General features: G+C 40.5%; 1 protein-coding gene across 3 annotated transcripts in view; it reads left to right on the top strand.

Moving 5' to 3' along the window:
* The window catches only part of LOC140200227 (interleukin-18 receptor accessory protein-like), a 37,299-nt gene extending 16,683 nt beyond the window's left edge, over nucleotides 1–20,616 (top strand). For 2 of the 3 annotated variants that reach the window (XM_072263232.1, XM_072263229.1), the window contains 6 exons: nucleotides 3,646–3,714; nucleotides 8,458–8,581; nucleotides 12,308–12,465; nucleotides 16,901–17,050; nucleotides 18,539–18,721; nucleotides 20,112–20,616. In XM_072263232.1, coding sequence (XP_072119333.1) covers nucleotides 3,646–3,714; nucleotides 8,458–8,581; nucleotides 12,308–12,465; nucleotides 16,901–17,050; nucleotides 18,539–18,721; nucleotides 20,112–20,467 — 1,040 coding nt within the window. In that variant the 3' untranslated portion in view covers nucleotides 20,468–20,616. The remainder of the gene's footprint in view (nucleotides 1–3,645; nucleotides 3,715–8,457; nucleotides 8,582–12,307; nucleotides 12,466–16,900; nucleotides 17,051–18,538; nucleotides 18,722–20,111) is intronic. The other variant, XM_072263230.1, reaches the window with a different exon arrangement.
* Nucleotides 20,617–21,609: the final 993 nt, after the last annotated feature.

The following is a 21,609-nucleotide window of genomic DNA, read 5'->3' as shown; positions in this document are numbered from 1 at the left end:
CCTCCTGACATAAAATGGGGGACTGCTCCGTTGAGCACTTTGTCTGCTGCCCATTTTAATTCCAATTCCCTGTTCCATTCTGACATGTTGATCCATGCCCTTCTGTGCTACCACGATGAGGCCATTCTCAGGCTGGAGGAGCAACACCTCATATTCCACCTGGTTAGCCTCCAACCTGAAAGCATGAGCATAAATTTCTCTATGGTAATTTCTCCCCCACACCCTCACTTTTCCCATTCCCCAGTCTGGCTCCCTTCTTACCCTGACCCATCACCTCCCTCTGATGTCCCTCCTCCTCTTCCTCCTCCCATGGTCTACTCACCTCTCCTATCAGATTCCTCCTCCTTCAGCCCTTTACTTCCTGCTTCTCATTTTGTCTTTCCCCCTCACCTGTCTTCATTCCTTTCCCTCCTCCCACTTTCTTATTCTGGCTTCTTCCATCTTCCCTTCCAGTCCTGATGAAGGGTTACAGCCCAAAACGTCATCTGCTTATTCACTTCTATAGATGCTGTCTGACTTGCTGAGTTCCTCCACCATTTTGTGTGTTGTGCTGGATTTCCAGTATCTGCATAATCTCTTGTTTTTACCTATAGTCCTGACCTGGTTGTTATGGACTATTCTGTAAATTTAAAGGTTTCTTCTTCTACTTCAGGGTTCTATAGCTTAGAATTTTTAAATTATCCCTGCCTCAGGTAATCCATCAGACTTTTATGTACAGCACAATGGACTCTTTGTCTTTCTTTGAATATGAACCATGAGGAAAGGAGAAAAATCTAAGACTTCTGTGTTTCACATTTTCCTAGCAATTATGAAGCTTAAGGCCCCACAATGAGGTGAATCTTCTGGAGCTTGTAAATAAAAGTTGACCTCCATGACTTGCCTGTCACGTTAACCAAGTTAGAGATAAATCACTTCTGTTGATGATTAGATCACATACTAAACCAAGACCTGGAGCTAGCAGCCCCATCCCATTAAAAACCCAGAGTTACAGAAATGGCAGCAGAGGCTCCAAAGACCTCATCCTTGGGAGAGGAAGGATCTTTGCCTAGAAGATGGATGAAGTGATGTGGTGAGGGTGGAAACTACTGAGCTGATCAACCTTTGGCACAGGGCAGAAGGCTCTGGTGAGCTGCTGGCAACAGCATGTAATGGTCTTATGAAGAAGGAGATGATGCATGTGGGGAGAGAATCGGGCTGTGAAGACTATCATTGATGTATGCCGGGGGCAGTTACTGACTGTGCTGAGGAGCTGTTCAAAGTACACTTATTAACAATAAATGCAGTATGCAACCCTGAGATTTACCTTCCCACAGACAGCCACGAAACAAAAAAAAAACCTTCAAAGAAAACAGTAAATGTGCAAAAAAAAAACCAAATCGTGCAAATGGCAAAACATAAGTGGGAAAACAGAGAATATAAAACATCAAACCACAGGATCATTCAGAGAGTCGAGGAATGTTTGGTTTAATTCAGTTCAGTTCAATTTAGCACTGTATCATTCATTGGCTGCAGAGCCAATCAGCCCTGATCAAAATTGCACAAAATAGCAATAAAAAAGGAGTAACCAGAAACCAAAAACACATATAACATGAACTATAGTATCCAATCCACAAACCATGTCAATTAAACTTTGTCCAAGACCCAAGACTTTGGTACCTTTCTCTGGCAGCAACAAGTGATAGATAGAGAGAGAGAAAGACACACACACACACACACACACACACACACACACACACGTGTCAAGTGCAAGCACCTTCCTCTGGGAACAATGAGCGATAGAGAGAGAGAGAGAGAGAGAGAGACAAAGAGATGCACACACACAGACACCTATCAAACGCAAGCACCTTCCTCTGGGAACAACGAACGATAGAGAGAGAGACAGACAGAGACAAACACACACACACACACACACACACACACACACACACGTCAAACGCAGGCACCTTTGGGAACAACGAGCGATAGGGAGGGAGGGACACATACACACACACCCCTTCTCCTCCCCCCCCCCCCCGGTCAAACGCAGGCACCTTCCTCTGGGAACAATGAGCGATAGGGAGAGGGAGACCAGTCAAACGCAGGCACCTTCCTCTAGCAGCAGTGAGTGAGTGGGGGAGAGAGAACAGTCAAGCACTCCAGGAGCAGTAAGTGAGAGGGAGAGAAAGGCTGGTTAAACACAGGCACCTTCTTTTGGCAATAGCGAGCGAGAGTGAGAAAGAGACTGGTCAAACGCAGGCAGACTGTGCTGAACATTGCTCCATTCACAACACGCTGGAGGAACTCAGCAGGTCAGGCAGCATCCGTGGAAAAGATCAGTCGACGTTCCGGCCCGAAACGTCGACCAATCTTTTCCACGGATGCTGCCCGATCTGCTGAGTTCCTCCAGCGTGTTGTGAATGTTGCTTTAACCCCAGCATCTGCAGATTATTTTGTGCTGAACACTGCTCGTGGTTCGCTCTTGTCCTGGTTGATTTCAGTCTTGCTCAACATTTTAATTGGTGGGATCAGTGAGAAATAGAGTTGATCATGGTCTCCAGGTATCTTGGCCTCCAGGGTGCACACATCACTCCAAACCTCACCGAACTCCTTCGAAGACAGCAAAGCGCCAAATTGCTCACCTCACCATTAAAATGTAAATCACCGGTTCCAAGAGTGGCAGAGTCATATTTGAAAGAAGAAGTAAAAGAAGTAGATTCATGAACTGTCTTAGATTCTTGATTGGTCAGGGCAGGAGTTTGGGGCTGACAGGAAAAATGGATCAGCTGTGATGAAATGGCAGAACAGACTAGATGAGCCAAATGGCCCAATTCTGCTCCTACAACTTCTGGTCTGAAGGATGGCACCTTTGGTTTTATGTTTGCTGCTGTCACCTTCTTCAGTTGGGTAGACAAGTGTGGAGATGACTGTGGGATGTACAAATAAGGTTAGAATCTGTGGCAAGCCACCCGAGAAGATAACCTGTGAATTTTGCTTTTCTTCTGGGGAAATAATCTGGGAAGATAGTTATGTTGGCAAGGATGAACTGTAATGAACCTGAGCCCAGTTAGCAAAATGATCAATGTAGGAGTCTAATTTCTAGAGGGTGACCAAGGAAAAGTTGATAAGTTAGAAGCTATACTTTATAAACCTCAACTGCAATGAATTGTGAGGGCCAAGTAGTGTGCATTCAATGTGCCAGTTTTCTCTTTCAACATAAAACTAGTTTTGGTGTTAATAGCTTTTGCTTCTGCTTGTGAGGATTCTGGGATAATCTGTCTAGACTGGTTTACATTTGATTTGCGGGATGGAAGGTAAAGATCAACAAATCAGAAACAACACCTCCCTTGTAACCAGCCCAAATAAAAGCAATTAATAAGTGTTGCATTTTTATTCAACTTTCTACGCTGCCTGGTACTTGTTAATGACAAATTCTGATGTCAATACATTAAAAAAATTTCAAAGTAACAAATTAATTAAACAACACAAATGAAAATAAAAAAAATCTGTGGATGCTGAAAACCTGTAATATAAACAGAAAAGCAGCCAGAAGATCAAACAGCATCTGTGGAAAGAGAATCCAAGTTAATGTTGCAAGTGTTCTGTTTTTATCTAAGAAACAAAAGGCCTGTTAGTCCACAGCATCACAGTGCTCTGTAATCCTTTCAGATGCTGACACAACAAAACCTCCAACTGTAATTGACCCTCATGGAGTAAAGACAATTGAAGTAGAAATTGGTAAGTCACAGAGAAAACAACACATATTTGGAAATAAGATTTGGAGATAACATTTTGAACTCTATAACCTGAAACTGTCAGTGGGAGTGGCACATGTTTTGAGAAATTAGTGAACTTCCTGGAAAGAATTCAATAGGGATATTGCTTCCATGTGGGATCAGATTTACCGTTTGCATTACAGCTATTGACTAATGAAATGCAAAGACCAAGTAACACACACAAAAAATGCTGGTGAACGCAGCAGGCCAGGCAGTATCTCTAGGAAGAGGTACAGTCGGTGTTTCAGGCTGAGACCCTTCGTCAGGACTAACTGAAAGAAGAACTAGTAAGAGATTTGAAAGTGGGAGGGGGAGGGGGAGATCGGAAATGATAGGAGAAGACAGGAGGGGGAGGGATGGACAGGTGATTAGCAAAAGGGATATGAGGGGATCATGGGACAGGAGGCTTAGGGAAAAAGAAAAGGGGGGGGGGAAAACCAGAGGATGGGCAAGGGGTATAGTGAGGGGGACAGAGGGAGAAAAAGGAGCGAGAGAAAAAGAATGTGTGTATATAAATAAATCACGGATGGGGTACGAGGGGGAGGTGGGACGTGGATGGGACATCTCTCACTCCATGCTCCCGCCACCCCACTAGGAATAGGGTTCCCCGTGTCCTCACCTACCACCCCACCAGCCTCCAGGTCCAACATATAATTCTCCGTAACTTCTGCCACCTCCAATGGGATCCCACCACTAAGCACATCTTTCCCTCTCCCCCACCCCGTTTTCCGCAAGGATCACTCCCTACGTGACTCCCTTGTCCATTCGTCCCCCCCCCAATACCTCCCCACCGATCTCCCTTCTGGCACTTATCCTTGTAAGTGGAAAAAGTGCTACACATGCCCTTACACTTCCTCCCTCATTACCATTCAGGGCCCCAGATAGTCCTTCCAGGTGAGGTGACACTTCATCTGTGAGTCGGCTGGGGTGATATACTGCATCCGGTGCTCCCGATGCGGCCTTCTATATATTGGCAAGACCCGACGCAGACTGGAAGATCATTTTGCTGAACACCTACATTCTGTCCGCCAGAGAAAGCAGGATCTCCCAGTGGCCACACATTTTAATTCCATGTCCCATTCTCATTCTGATATGTCTATCCACAGCCTCCTCTACTGTAAAGATGAAGCCACACTCAGGTTGGAGGAACAACACCTTATATTCCGTCTGGGTAGCCTCCAACCTGATGGCATGAACATTGACTTCTCAAACTTCCGCTAATGCCCCACCTCCCTCTGGTACCCCATCCGTTATTTATTTATATACACACATTCTTTTTCTCTCTCTCCTTTTTCTCCCTCTGTCCCCCTCACTATACCCCTTGCCCATCCTCTCGGCTTCCCCCCCATTTTCTTTCTCCCTAGGCCTCCTGTCCCATAATCCTCTCATATCCCTTTTGCCAATCAACTGTCCAGCTCTTGGCTCCATCCCTCCCCCTTCTGTCTTCTCCTATCATTTTAGATCTCCCCCTCCCCCTCCCACTTTCAAATCTCTTACTAGCTCTTCTTTCAGTTAGTCCTGACGAAGGGTCTCGGCCCGAAACGTCGACTGTACCTTTTCCTAGAGATGCTGCCTGGCCTGCTGCATTCACCAGCAATTTTTATGTGTGTTGTTTGGAAATAAGATTTGGAGATAACATTTTAAAATCTGTAACCTGTAACTGTCAGTGGGAGAGGCACACATTTTGAGAAATTAGTGAACTTCCTGGAAAGAATTCAATAGGAATATTGCTTCCGTGTGGGATCAGATTTACCGTTTGCATTACAGCTATTGACACTAATAAAATGCAAAGACCGAGAACTTCATTTCCACTTGCAGCATAATTTAAAGCATGGATGTGCTGTGTATCTGTATATGTGAAGTCACTGTGATCCTGGTGGTTTCACGACCACTGACTACTGCAGGGTCTGCACACCCCTGCAGATGGGCTGAGGAATGGGGTCAGCAATCCTGTTTCTGAGTATGCATGTTCCAGCCAATTAGTGTTTCAATGTGGTGGTATTAACTCTATCGATATTGTTCAGGGACTGATGTTCAACGCAGGGACAGAGCTTGCCATCCTTCTTGCTCACAAAAGGGAAGCCCACCCCCGCTGGTGAGGTTGACAGACAAATAGATCCTAAGGCCAATGCCTCCTTGATGTACTCTTCCATGGCCAACATTTCAGGACAGGAGAGGGAAAGTAGCTGGGTAGGAGGTCACTGGCACAATCGTATGGCCAATGTGCAGGCAGAGAGGTGGCCTGCTTCTTAATGAAGACCTCAAGAAGGTCAGCATATTTGACAACTGTTGTAGCTGCAGTTCACAGTCCAATTGTCATAAAGTGAAAGGTGAGAAAGTGGAACTGGAAATGTACTTCTGAAGCCAGTTCAGTCAGCTGCTATAATGTCAATGATCATCTCTCATTTCAGCCTTCTAAGTTTAACACTTTTACAACTGCCCAACTGTGAGGTCACTTTTCTACAGCCAGGGTATGAAAGTCAACCAAAGTAAAGTCAGTGACAACTCAAAACAAATACCCAGTCTGTAGCTCCATTTACAATCTGACCATTTTTAGAACAAATTAACTCTTTCTTACTGGTTTGAGTAAGATTAAAGAAAGTGAATTGTTTGTGGAGGTGCAGCTCTTCTAAAATCTCGATTACAGATGCACAGCAACCTAGTTCACCCATTTCTTATGGGAGCTTTTGGTTTCATCAGGTTGGGCAGCTCAAATGTGGATGTATCTAAAGAGAGTGAAGTAACTGTTTTGTTTCAATAAGAAGATTTGTTCTATTTTGATCAATACAACTAATATTTTGCTTCATCATTACTGGCTGCCATCAAGAAGCTGCTGAGTATGGGGATTCCAACTCACTGCTAAAAGCCCTGGATGGTAAAGCTAGGGAGGACTTCTTGAAGGTCTCCAAAAGCCAGATTCGTATGAAGCAAATGATATGTTTGCAGATGGTCTCCATAGGAACATTTTGTATGCAAATCCATGGTGTTTCTGCAGAAAGGTAACACTACTCTTATATGCCAGTACATGCCATCCATTATCCTTAATGAACAAGGAATTCAGGATGAAGAGTTCACATGAGCGTTTGTATTAACAACCAACACACCCAACAATGTGCTGGGGGCAGCCCGCAAGTGTTGCCACATATTCTGGCACCAACATAGCGTGTCCACCAAGTTCAGCAAAACTACACAACAGAACACATAACACTGAACAACACAAGCAATGACAACAGAACAAAACAGCAAAACTTTCATTCCTCCTCACACAAACATTTTTCCAACCCCAGGAAAGGCTGCCTCCGCGCCTCCAGTTTTTGGCCCAAAACTCTCAAACTCTCAGTCATCAGGCCTCAAACCTCCGATCTCTGGTCCAGGCATCCAGATTTGCAAAGTCTCTAGTCGAACTCACCCTTTACATCTGGGTCTTGTTGACTTTGACCTTGAACCTTTCAGGCTGTCTGCTTCTGGACTTGGTGAGTGCTGGACTTCGACCTTTGACCTTGCCCTCTGGGCTTTGACGACCTCTTGGTATCAAAACCAAGGACTCGCCGATCACAGGTTTGACCTTTGAACCTCAACCAATCTGACCTCTGGGATTATTGACCTTTGACCATGCACTGCCTTGCGCCTTGCCTCCAGAACCGATCACAGTGCCCTGGGAGGGTAAGGAACATTGGCCCTCGTGAGTCTTTCCCATATGTACCTGCGACTCAGGACTTGGTGACCTCAGAATCGCTGACCTCCTCAAAGCCTGTTGAAACCTATTAAATGTACCTGTTGAAACCTGACCCAACGCAAACTTTGACCATGTAGCGTCCTAACCTGGAATCCAAACACGGGCTCCTGCCCTGATTCTTCATTCCCCCTCATCCCTGGCCCTAAACCATAATCTGACCCCTAATTCCCCACAACGTCCCCAAAACGGTCACTACAAAACTAAAATAACAACTCAGTCTGAGCCACGACATCGACAGACAGACATTGCAGGTTCACGCCATCTTGACCGGCAGCTTTGATTTCCTGTTGCAGTCGATGATTATTTGCACAAGATCACATGCACGGTCAATTATTTTTTGCAGCAGCAGGTTAGTGCATTGCTTTACAGAGCCAGCAATCGAGGTTCAGTTCCTGCCATGGTCTGTAAGGAATTTGTACATTCTTCCTGTGACTGTGTGGATTTCCTCTGGGTGCTCTGGTTTCCTCCCATATTCCAAAGGTGTATGGATTAGTAAGTTGTGAGCATGCTATGCTGGTATTAGAAAGATGGTGATACTTGAGCATAGTTCTGGACTGTGTTGGTCATAGATGCAAATGAAGTATTTCACTGTATATTTTAATGTACACGTGACAAATAAAAAAAACTTTCTTTAATCTTTATTTCTCCTGAGAGCAGTGTATACCCTGTCTCACCTCAGTGCTGAGAGGCACAATTTTCCATTCACAAGCCGACCACCTTGATAAATTTTGATCTATCAGACAAGAACATATAGACCAAACTTTTTCAGTATGCTTTTCCTGCAAGTGGGGGTTATCTAAATTGGGTCAGGGATGCTTATTGGAAATATCAGGAATCCCAGTATCCTGTGTCACATGTCCTGGGCACAATGGACAATAGAGCTATTTAAAGTAATCATCTAAAACAAACAAAGGCTTCTGCAAAATGGTAACCGTTTCAATTTCTAACAATATATATGTTTTATTTCAGGTAGTTCTGTGCAGTTAACCTGCAAAGTTTCTTTTGGTTTTGAAAAGAATTTTTCCCCTGTGATAAAATGGTTAACAAATGAGGGTGAGATGGAAAATATGAGAATCCAACAAGGCGAAGTTCAGTAAGTCTTAAATCTCTGATATCACTTTTTTTTATTAGATTGCTTAATTTGTCATTGGTTCCTGTATTTAGGCTTGGCTCTTGATAGGAAAGATAACTTATCTTTTCAGTATTTGAATAAAATTGCCTGGTAAACAAATTGGCTTTCTATACGAAAAGTTTATTGTTAAAGTTGTAGCTATCTCTCAGACAACAATAAACTCTTCAATCGAAGTTGAGTAAACTGCGTAGATATTTTCCCACTGTTTCTGTTAGATAGTTTCAGTATGTCTTGTAACTCTCATTTAATCATACCAAGTAAACAATGATGCAGTGTACAGTATGTCCTGGCTGATATGGTGTTGTCTGAAAATCATGTTGTTGGAATGTGCCCAAGCTTAATGCAGATGGCCAGATGCTATAAACTTAACTAATGCCTACTGTAAGTATAAGCTGCATCTGGGACCAGGCCCTGATCGGGAGAAAGGTGAGGCCTGGTGATAGATATCAGGAAGTTGATTAGTAAGTAGAAAAGATGGGAATGTCAGTCAGACATCAGGAATCCCTGATGCGGGTTAGTGGGTCATCCCTGCATGATTGGAGGGAAGGAGGTTGTTGGGTGAGGTATTGTTTGAGATGGGGATTGTATAGAGGAAAGGAGATGCACAGTGGAACTTCACTGAGTGGGTTTCCAGCTCTGATTAGTATTCTTAAAATCTGGTTATTCTGGAAGCAGGGATTGCTGGGAATAACATGTTAACAATGCTGCAAAAGTTGTTGCACAGAGCAGCATTATCATTTGACGTGTATCTTGCGTGAACCTCAAAAAGCAAATATCCAAAAGTGATTTCGGGGTAGAAGTCACTTGCTGAACTTGTGGAATGGCCATGCTCATCCCAGAAATAGTCATAATTGTGTTCCACCCCAAAATAAATTTATTGCTGTGCATAATGCTAGGTTTCCAGGCCATTGTGTTATATAGTGCGATTTAACTTTAACAATTAGAATACTTGTTAATTGATGAAATGCATAGTTTTTCATAATACAAAAAAAATCTGCAGTAAACTACAATAGCAATATTCAAAATACATTTGAGTATGTACGAAGGTAGAATAGGCTTAGACGGATATGGACAAAATGCAGGCAAATAGGACCAGCTGGATGGGCACCATGGTCAGCATGGTTGAATCAGGCTGAAGGGCCTTTTTCCATACTGTATTCCTCTATGACTTAAGAGCATTTCAAAACCAGTTTTTCCTATTTTTCTTCCATTATGCAACAATGTCAATGGACGATGATCGCTCTTGAAGGACAATTTTCCTCTTGTACTCCCTGTCATTTTGTATTTGTATTTCTGTGTGTTGGAAGAGGACGTTGGAAAATAATGTTCCTTTTGGGATCTTGCTCTACCTTCAGCTTGATTAAGACTTCTACCTTGCTACATGCGGTATGGGAAATTTTCAAGCCATTCAGTGTTAAAGTGGATGATACAATAATATTTCCAACAGGGAATTTGATATACCAGTGATTTATTTAGGCCTGTGAGAATCCTTCTGCTAGGCAAAAGCTGGCTCCTCCCTGGCTTTGTTATTATCAACATCAATTAATTGAAGGATCTTCTAACTTGGAGACTCTACGTCTAGAGGAACCATGAATGTATTTTAATGTTGCTGCAAAGGCAAATATTTCTCACATATAATTAATGGTTGAATACCCTTCATCTCACTTGAAACATTAACTCTGTTCCCATAAATGCAGCCTGACCTATTGAGTATTTCTAGCATTCTGTGCTTTATGTTAGATATCTGGTATATACAGTTTCTTGAGTTTTCAGATATTTCCCTCCTCTCCACTGGGGTTTCCTCCCAGACCCAAGCTTATGGCTAAGAACTAAGCCCAAACAAAAATCTAGAGAGCATTGATAGTGTTATGAGATCTGATCAAGGCAAATTAGATGATAAAGTTTTGGCAGTATTATGCAGATCTAGTGCATTTTCTTGTGTCAAAGATGTAGGAGAAAATAGGGACCTTCAATTTTGAATTAAAGCTTGTGAAAAATTTTCTGTGATTTTTACATGAAAATTCGGTGATATTTTAATATCCAGAAACCACCTGCACAGTCTAAAAGTCATATATACTTCTGCAACAGCTTCTCAGCTATCTCGGTTATATCTATCTGTAAAGTTTTACAGCCACGCCATAGTTTATTACTACTTCTCATTTAATTCTTTGTACATTATTTCCATGACGTAGGTAGGTGTTACTTACTGTATTAACTGAGTTCAGTCTTAATTTATGCAAGTGAGGTAAAACTATTCAAGGTTAACTGAGTAGTACAACTCAGTTTGCTTAGCACTGAGCTTAGAATAAATTAATTATATAAGCGGGCGTGGCCTGGGTGGTGGGGGTCTTTGATGATGGATGCTACTTTCCTATGACAGCGCTCCATGTAGAGGTGCCCAATGATGGGAAGGGCTTTCCCTGTGACGGATTAGGCCAGATTCACTACTTTTTGTAGGTTTTTCCATTCGAGCAGTGATGCAACCAGTTAATAAATATTCTCGCAACACATCTACAGAAGTTTGTCAATGTAGGTCTCGTGCCAAATCCTCTCAAATAGTACATGTGTAAAGCAATTAGCTAAGACTTCTAATGTAAAATATCATATATTGTGCACTACCATGATTTCAAAATTCTAATATCTGCAATAGCTTATATGTTCAATTTTTATGTACATCTCCCAATCCTGACTCTGAATGCAACTCATCCCAGTGAACACTTAAAGAAACCTTTTTCATTTGTACAGGAGATTGACTTGCAAGCTGCCCTTAATTTTAAACGTTACATACATCTGCAGTTCATTAAAACTCTATAGGTGATTTTGAACCAGATTTTTCAGGTGATCACTTTTCTTCCATGCATTCTGGGAATCAATCCTGTCTGTCTTGACGTGTTCCTAAAATGTGCCCTGATCCCTTTATAATGCAAAAAAAATCACACCTAGGACAATTTGATTGACATGACCAGTCTTTGGATTGTACCACTTTTATCATCTTCATTTGTTGGATATCCATAACAGTGATTCTTCCTCATGAATTAACCCACTAATCTCCTAAAGGAAGGCCATCGTTATTTTATCAACTATCTACAGAGGTATTTGGATGGATGGGAAGGTTTCTGAGTTTGTTAGCATTTTGAAAAGCTGGTTGATAGACTTCACTCCAGAAATTACTTAAGCATTAATGTTACGAATTAATCCAGACTTGGTGGATCTGCAGTTCATGTTTCTCTGTAGATTTGTGGAGGGCCAGATACAACCAGATCACGTAGGAAATGTTACATTTTCTTCCTATCATTTACATCTGATTAAAGAATGGTTACTTTTTAATCTACGGGTATTATGACTAATAAAAGCATATATATCCTTATTCTCTAGGAACAGAATATCTTATTTAATTGATAATTTAATTATGCTTACTTTTATAACTAATGAGTGTTATATATCCTGATAATAACCATAATAATATTATAATGACTGTTATGCACGCAGATTTATTAAAGATGTTAAAATAATTGTTTGGTTAATATAATTATTAAACCAGCTTTATACTAGGATGACAATTTTCAATGTTAAAAAACATATTAATTATGTGCCAACCATAGACTATCAATATAAAAAAAATATTTAAAATCTCCTTGAGAACTTAAAAAAAGTTGATTAACTTTGTGTAAATTAAACTAGTTGTAGTTATTTGTTTAGGTTCACCGAAGAAAATAAAGAATTTTTATTGACCCGGGAAGCAAAACTGAATGAAGTTACTGCAGAAGATTTTAATACCAACTTCACTTGCTTCTCTCAGAATTCCCAGGGAAATTCATCTGGGGTGCTTAGGCTGAAAGAGAAAGGTAAGTGACCAACGGGGAGGGGTGGAATGTTCTGAGAGACAATTGCTTCAGAAAATGACAAAACAGTGGTCCAATAGTTATGGAAGAAGGCATTGTGATAGCACTTCCTGCTGATATGGAGTGAACATTTCACTTTAAGATCTGGTAATCTTTGTCATTTTTCCAGTGTCATTTCTCTGAATGGCTGTTCAAAGAGAAACATCCAGTATAGCATGAAATAATTTTCTTAGACAGGAATAATGGAACTCTTTTTATTTGTCCTTTTGACATAGTAACGATTATATACAATCTTAAAGATTTGAACATCTGTATATTTAATGAGAAGTTGAAATATCATAACCAACTTCATAAATAGTTTAATATTATTTATTTTAAAATCAGTGAAGGAAATATTAAAAAAAACAGCTTACCTTTCAGGGCCAGATTGTTACTTAAGCAGTAGGCAATAGTTGAATTCAGACTCTGTGAATCCTGGACACAGATTTTCAGGGAACTTTGGTGAGGCTGTTTGATAAAACATCATTTCATGTCCATTCAACAGGAGAAGAATGTAAAGGCACATTTAACCACAAATGGCAGTTCTTCACATTAAACGATACATGTCTGCATAGAGCAATATCAGAAAATGTTGGTAGTTTCACTGTCAAGACTGACATCAAATCCAGGCTGAGGACTTACCTGAATTTGTTATGAAAGAAAGCACTGGCTTGCTGCTGGTGTTCTGATAAGTCACACAGAAACAACTATTGATGTAAAAAGTCTGTGCAACAAAGGTGAACAGATATTCCAGAATTAATACTTCCTGAGAATCTCTAAAGAACATTGAGATGTTACTGTATACACTTTAACAACAAAAAAACTGGAAGTTGTTCAATTATATTTCACCAGTTATCATTATACAGCTTACTGTATATCAACATAGATTCATAGAACACTTCCACACTGAAACAGGACCTACAGCTCATCCAGTTCTTGCTAAGTTGTTATTCTGCCTAGGCGCATCAACCCACACCTGGAACATGGTTCAGTTTACCCCTCCAAATTATCCTAATTTCTCTTAAAAGTTGAAATCAAACCCATATCTATCATTTCTGCAGGCAGGTTGTTCCACAATTACATCACACTCTGAGTGAAGAAGTTCCCCTCAGGTTCAGCTAAATATTTTGCCTTTCACCCTTAACCTATAACCTCTGGTTCTAGTCTCACTGACCTTCAGTGGAAAAATCCTGCTTGCATTTACCTAATACTCCTCATAATTGTGTATACTTCTGTCACCTCTCCCTTCATTTGCGTGTGTTCCAGGGAATAAAGTCCGAATCTGTTCAACCTTTCTTATAACTCAGGTCCTCAAGTCCTGGCAACATGCTTGTAAATTTTCGCTGTATTCTTTTCATCTTATTGATATCTTTCCTCTAGGTATGTGACCAGAACTGCACACAATACTCCAAATTTGGTTTCACCAATATCTTATACAACTTCAATATAACATCCCAACTCCGACACTCAGTACTTTGATGTATGAAGGCTAATGTGCCAAAAGCTTTCTTTATGACCCTAACAACCTATGAACGCAACTTTGAAGGAATGATGGCGCTGTATTCCCAGATCCCTATCTTCTACCACACTTCTCAGTGTCCTATAGTTCACTGTATACATCCTATCCTGCTTTGATTTCCTAAGTGCACCACCTCACACATGTCTGCATTAAATTCCGTCTGCCATTTTCCCAGATGGTCCAGATCCCACTGCAACTGTGATATCATTCTTCACTCTCCACTACGCCCCCAATCTTAATTTTCAATAGTTCAAAACAGAATGCCCCACTCTCGGTGGCTTCATTGTCCTTAAAATATTCAATCTCATTTACTGCATTCAGTGCTCACAATATCACTGTCTCTACTTTGGCAACGCCAAGTACAGATGAGCTGACCAATCTGCAGATCACCTGGGCTTTGTCCACAATGGCATTGTTAACTTCCAGTTGCATACCAGTTCAATTCCCCCTCCTATTCCTACATCACCCTGCCCATCCTTCGTCTTCTCCACTGCCAGGTAACCTTGACCTCTGCTGTTTTTCTTTATCCACTCTCTCTCCGTTTGGTTCTCACATTTTTGTCCATATTGCCTCTTTAACTCCCATCACCCATCTTTGTAACCCTCCCCATCCTGATTCCATTCAGCTACCAGCTGCAGGTTTAAGCCACCAGCTCCCTCTCCTCCATCTCATTATCTGCTCTTCACCTAATTGTTCTATTGGAAACCATTTCGCCTTATGGTTCCCATTATTGACTTCTTTACTCTCCAGGTTCCAGCTTTATGTTCCTTCTTATCACACACTGTCACTCCAGATCTCTCCACCTTCCCTCTCCTCTCCAACCCTACCCCCCCCCGAACCCCATGGAGCTCCATCTACCCTTTAGTATGTCTTGATCCATTAGTTGTCTGCCTCTTGTCCCCACCTGGCTCCATTTGACTATTATCCTTCACCTCCTGTTCCACCAATTAATGACAGGTCCCTGTCTTACTCTACCCATCCTCTCCTATTCACATTGTCTACCCTCGCTCTCCTATTCATATTGTTTATCCCCACTCTCCTATTCATATTGTCTATCCCCCCTCCTATTCATATTGTCTACACCCCCTCTCCTATTCAAAGTGTCTATCCCCCTTTCCTATTCATATTGTCTATCCCCCCCATTCACACTGTCTATCCCCCCTCTCCTATTCATATTGTCTATCCCCCTCTCCTATTCATACTGTCTATCCCTCTCTCCTATTCAAATTGTCTATCCCCCTTTCCTATTCATATTGTCTATCCCCCCCATTCACAGTCTGTCCCCTTCTCCTATTCATATTGTCTATCCCCCTCTCCTATTCATATTGTCTATCCCTCTCTCCTATTTAAATTGTTTATCCCCCTTTCCTATTCATATTGTCTATCCCCCCCATTCACATTGTCTGTCCCCCCTCTCCTATTCATATTGTCTATCCCCCTCTCCTATTCATATTGTCTATCCCCCTCTCCTATTCATATTGTCTGTCCCCCTCTCCTATTCACATTATCTATCTCCCCTCTCCTATTCATATTGTTTACCCTCCCTCTCCTATTGAAATTGTCTACCTTTCTTCTCCTATTCAAATTGTTTATCCCCCTCTCCTATTCATATTGTCTATCCCCCTCTCCTATTCACATTGTCTACTCTCCCTCTCCTATTCACATTATCTATCCCCCACCCCCTCCATTCCTGATGCAGGGCATTGATGGCTTTTAAATTGTGAGTGGATTTTTATAAAACACTTGTTCTCATTTGTATTAATGGTTCCTGCCCATTTACATCTTGAAAGATGCCCCATGACTAACAATCCCTAGCAATGGTTTACAAATGATTTGTCTTGCCCTAAGTTTAAAGAACCGGCTGAATTTATGGGAAATAGCTGCCCATTACTGTAGTTCGAGACACTCGGGCCTAATCTTCATTGAGAAAAGGGTAGTAAGAATTGGCGGCAGAGGGTCGAGGTCTGCATGATGTTAGACTTGTATCATGTGCCCTCCAAAGACAGACGAACCAACAACAGGCAAGCTGTTGTCGATTGAATCTCAAAGCAACAGCACCCAAGGTGTAGCAAAATACAAGCTGTGGGAAGGTGTATGAGGCAAGTCATTGAGTCACAGGAAAATGCACAGCAGTTCATTTGCTCTGGGATATTTTAACTATTATTAGGCCTAATTCTGCTCCTATATCTTCTGGTCTTATTTTATTTAGAATCAGAATCAGGTTTAATATCACTGGCATATAGTATGTCGTGAAATTTGTTAACTTTGCAGCAGCATTACCATGCAATATATGATAAATATAGAAAAAAACAAATTACTGTAATTATATGTCTATTGAATAGTTAAGTTAAAATAAGGACAAAGACAGAAATTGTAAAAAAGTGAGGTAATGCCTGTGGGTTCAATATCCATTTAGGAATTGGATGACAGAGGGGAAGAAGCTGTTTCTGAATTGTGGAGTGTGTGCCTTCAGGTTCCCATACCTCCTTCCTGACAGTAACAATGAGAAGAAGGCATGTCCTAGGGGTGGAAGTTGATAGATTCCTGATTAGTCAGGGCACAATGGGATACAGGGAGAAGGCAGGAGATTGAGGCTGAAAAGGGAAATGGATCAGTCATGATGAAATGGAAGAGCAGACGTCATAGGCCAAATGGCCTAATTCAGCTCTTACATCTCATGGTTTTATTATTATTGCCATTTCGACATTTATTCGATGATTAATTATAATCCACAGTGAACCTTCCTCAAGCTTTCGCTCATCTGTTTGAGAAAGTTGGGATACAGTGCCAAGTTGCCTTCAAATACAATTAATAGAGGAAAAAATGCTAATTAAGGAGAGTCATCTGTATACCCTATAATGTTTGATGTTACAATTGCAGAGTTGTCCACCTTTCAAATAAAAGTGATAACCATATCTACATCACTAATATTCGTGGTGATTGTTTCTGGATTTGTTGGAGTATATAAATTCTGGTTGGAAATTGTTCTACTTTACCGGCATTATTTCTCAAAGGATGAAACCATTGGAGGTGAGGTTCATCACAATAGGTTTTTAAGTATTAATATGAATTCTATTCCATCAATTCTAATCAACAATAGAATGTTGTCATTATCATGTTTACAGTTGCTTATTTAAATTATAAAGCATACTATGTATTTTAAAAATAGTGAATCTAATTTAAAAAATAGATTCCAAGCATTTTGTGATTTTGTCACTATTAAGTTTATTTTACTCTATTCCATATAAATGGAACATAGCACAGTGGTACTGCCAGTGATGTCTCTATATCTCACATTTTCTCCCCATGCTCCACTTTCCTTCCACAAACCAGTCATGAGGGTTTGTAGGTGAATTCAACATGGTCCCTAATATGTTGGTAACTGGTGTTATCTAGGGGGAATCTCTGGGTAGGTGGAGGAGATAAAAATGGATTAGTGTAGGTAGATGTTCAATTGTTGGTATGGTCTCAAAGGGACAAAGGGCCTGGTTCTATGCTGTATAGCTCTTTGACTGAAAACTTACAGTTCCACATTTCTTCAGTGGGGTTTTGTAATATTTGTGTAATTAAGTAGCATATTTTTAATTAAAATTAAAGTGACAGTGACTGGGAGCTCAGGGTCACTGACTTTATCAGGATTGGAATAAGTTAGCAGTTTAAAAAGATTTTATGATGAACTGAAAGGACTATAACTACAGTCCATGATACAGTGTGCAACAGGAAAGTGAGGTGACAAGGATATGAGGGTGCAGGTGAAAGGGACTGGAGCTGGTAAAGATAAACTGTTGTTACATCTGCAAACAGGCAAGAGGGAAGAGCAAAAGTATTGCAATAAAAACACAAAATGCTTTAGGTACTCAAAAAAATTACAGAATCTGCTGAGAAAGAAGCAGGTCATTAAACTTACAATTCAATGAAAAGTCATTGACATAGAATGCTAATTTTGTTTCTCACAGCATAGATTCTGCCTATCTTGCAAAACATTTCCAGAATTTTTGGGCCTTATTTCAGATTTCCAGAATCTGCAACTTCATATCTTTCAACTGAAGTTGTTGGGTGAGGGTGAGACAGAACAGTTGAAAAGTGTTTTGGCCTTGGCTATTGCTCTATAAGTATGCATCTGATATTTAGTAAACAATATTAAAACAAGCATCCCTCTAGTGACATATGGTTAGTGGTAGGATATTCCAAATTGACTATTATTGTTCTAATCTTCCAAAAGCAAATGTACTTCAAAAGTAATTTATTGCATTTAAGTGCTTTTTTGAATTCTGGAAATTGTGAAAGGTTTCATTTTTTATTTCTGTGGAAGTCAGTAACTGAATACTGTGCTGAGAATGTAATAGACAACTGATCTACCCAATTAATATTGTTTTCCATGTTTAATCGCTTACCTAACTTGATAAAGTTTAAATGAATTTCATTGAAATATACATTCTTTTCTGCTTGTAAGATGTTGTTCAAAATGGTCAAACTGATGTTTGTTTCTTTCTCTTGACCCCATCATCCTTTAACAAGATGGGAAAGAATTTGATGCCTTTGTTTCATATGCAAGTTCCTGTTCATCTGGAGAGGATGTTGAGAGTGACGGCTATTTCATTACAGAGGAGAGGTTTGCCCTGGAACTGCTTCCCAGCATCTTGGAGGAGCAGTATGGGTATAAGCTGTGCCTCTTTGAGCGAGATATACTTCCTGGAGGTGGTAAGTGCTCTTGGTAATTTTCTAATTATTTTTAATTTAATATGGCCTGGAAGTAATAATGCAGTCAAGACTCTAATCCTAAACTGCACTGGTCACAGCTGTGATGACAAACAACCGTTTCTTTTGGGGGCTGCAGTTATCTAGAGGTTCATTTGTTGTTCGGACCAAACATCGGAATGGGCAATAAATGAGATCTAAGGGACTTTGACCATGGAATAATTGTTGGTGCCAGATGGGGTGGTTTGAATATCTAAGAAACTGCTGATCTGGGATTTTCATGCACAAAAACCTCTAGTGTTTAAAGAGAGTGGTGCAAAAAAAACCCGAAAACCATCCAGTGAGCAACAGTCCTGTGGGTGAAAACATCTTGTTAATGAGAGAAGCAGAGGAGAATGGCTGGATTAATTCAGATTGACAGGAAGGTGACAGTAACTCAAATAACCACGTGAGGTGTGTAGAAGACATCTCTGATAACACAACATGTCAGAGCTTGAAGTGGATGTGCTACAGCAGCAGAAGACAACACCACGTTCCATTGCTGTCCTAATAAGGTGGCCACTGAGTGTATTTGGATTATGACAGTTGAGGCAATTGAAGACTTGCTGCTCAGAGAAGGGTTTAGCTGGAGATTTGCACTCCAGAATTGGAACTACAAATATTAGTAAATAATAAGTTTAAAATGTAGTATTAGTAAATAAATTTGAATGTACAATGTAAATGGGAAGGATGGTGCCATTGCTGTTGGGGCGAATGCATTAATTGGGAAGATTAAACCCTGTCTTCAAAGTGAACCAATGCTCTACAATTTCAGTGTGTGCAAGTTCCTGCCTTTGCTTCAATCTTTCCTCTTCATTTTTGTAAGTCCTCTCAGCTCCTCTGAAAATATTTAACTTTGTAATGTATTTAGTCTGTATGTTTAACTTAAAACAATTTCACAGAGAACAACTGTGCAATGTGGCATGCCATTCATGTTGGAAGTTATGCCTTTAAAGGGATAATTATTAGCCCCAAGGCATTTGCATCTATTTATAGCGTGCCGTAAACTGATAGTCATGGAAAAATATTCTACAGTTACTCATGCAACCTAAAAGAAACTGGGGGGGGGGGAGGGGGAATATTTATATGGTAAATTTCTCTGGTTCTGTTGCAAATAAAATTGTGTAATAGAACTTAATTGTGTGGTTATATTCTTAACATGCATGAAGACAATAAAGTAGAATATTGAGAAGACTGTACAGTATAAAGCCTGTTATCTCGATTTAGTGGATACTCCCCAGATATTATTTGCATGCCGTACATGACAAAAATGTATAGATATATGCCATCATAATTGCAAACTATGAAAACCTCTTACACTACTCACTAAACCTATGATATTTATTTTTTCCAGTTTATACAGAAGATGTTATTTTATGTATAAAAAGAAGCAGGAGAGTAATAATTGTCCTGAGTCCTAATTACTTTGCTTCGGCTAAATCAAGAATCTTTGAACTGCAAACGGGCGTCAGCACCATGCTCGATAATTTCAAAACCAAGGTGATTTTGATCAATTTCCATGCCCTACCTCATGGAACTGATCTTCCAGACAATGTTAAAAGGGCCATTGCAGTGCTGCCGGAGATAACGTGGAAAGGTAGCAAGTCTTCTCATCCATCCTCAAAGTTCTGGAAGATGCTTAGGTACTATATGCCAGTGAAAAAGAAAGAACTATGTGAGAAAAATGAGATGTCAAAAGCATTAATCTAATGGATAGACTTTGACCTACTTGTAACTACTATGTCAGTTATTTGTCTATTTAATTCAATTACGTGTTACGTATTGTCAAATGTACTGGAAGTCAGAAGCTATTTTAATTGTACAATATAAAAATATATATCAACACAATACATATTGTTATGCTTATAAAAAGAATGTGTTTGTTGCATCAGTTTTGGATATACACTGTAGAATATAGATCAGTACAGCACAGTATGGGTTCTTTGGCCCATGACGTTGTGCTGACCTACAGTAAATGATTATTTGCAGATGACACATTGTTGGATGGTTGACAGACTTGTAGCAGGTCTCCACTTCAGGACAAATTAGGATCACCATAACTTTACTTGCAAGATGAAATAGGGATAAGGATGCTGTGCATAGAGAATATGATCACAAATCTCTGAAGCAAAAAAAAAAGTCAATCTCAGGAAAACTAGCTGTTACCTTTTAAACTAATTGAACTAATTCAAAGGAAGTCATGGGAGACTAAAATGCAAGCCTAACTTCATGTTTACTTTAAGTGAGGCACACACGTATTGTGTGGTAGCGTGATGATGTATGCACTTAATGTAGTTATACATTTCGGCAAGGCACTTGATAAGGTAACCCATGCAAGTCTTATTGAGAAAGTAAGGAGGCATGGGATCCAAGTGGACATTGCTTTGTGGATCCAGAACTGGCTTTCCCACAGAAGGCAAAGAGTGGTTGTGGACGGGTCATATTCTGCATGGAGGTCGGTGACCAGTGGTGTGCCTCAGGGATCTGTTCTGGGATCCCTACTCTTCGTGATTGTTATAAATGACCTGGATGAGGAAGTGGAGAGATGGGTTAGTAAATTTGCTGATGACACAAAGGTTGAGGGTGTTGTGGATAGTGTGGAGGGCTGTCAAAGTTTCCAGCAGGACATTGTTAGGACGCAAAACTGGGCTGAGAAGTGGCAGATGGAGTTCAACCCAGGTAAGTGTACGGTGGTTCATTTTGGTAGGTCAAATATAATGACAGAATATAGTATTAATGGTAAAACTCTTGGCAGTGTGGAGGATCAGATGGATCGTGGAGTCCCAGTCCATAGGACACTCAAAGCTGCTGCATGGGTTGACTTTGTGGTTAATAAGGCATACGGTGCATTG

Source organism: Mobula birostris, chromosome 7 (genome assembly GCF_030028105.1).
Source record: "Mobula birostris isolate sMobBir1 chromosome 7, sMobBir1.hap1, whole genome shotgun sequence".
Lineage (NCBI taxonomy): Eukaryota > Metazoa > Chordata > Chondrichthyes > Myliobatiformes > Myliobatidae > Mobula > Mobula birostris.
This window is presented reverse-complemented; position numbering and strand designations above follow the sequence as displayed.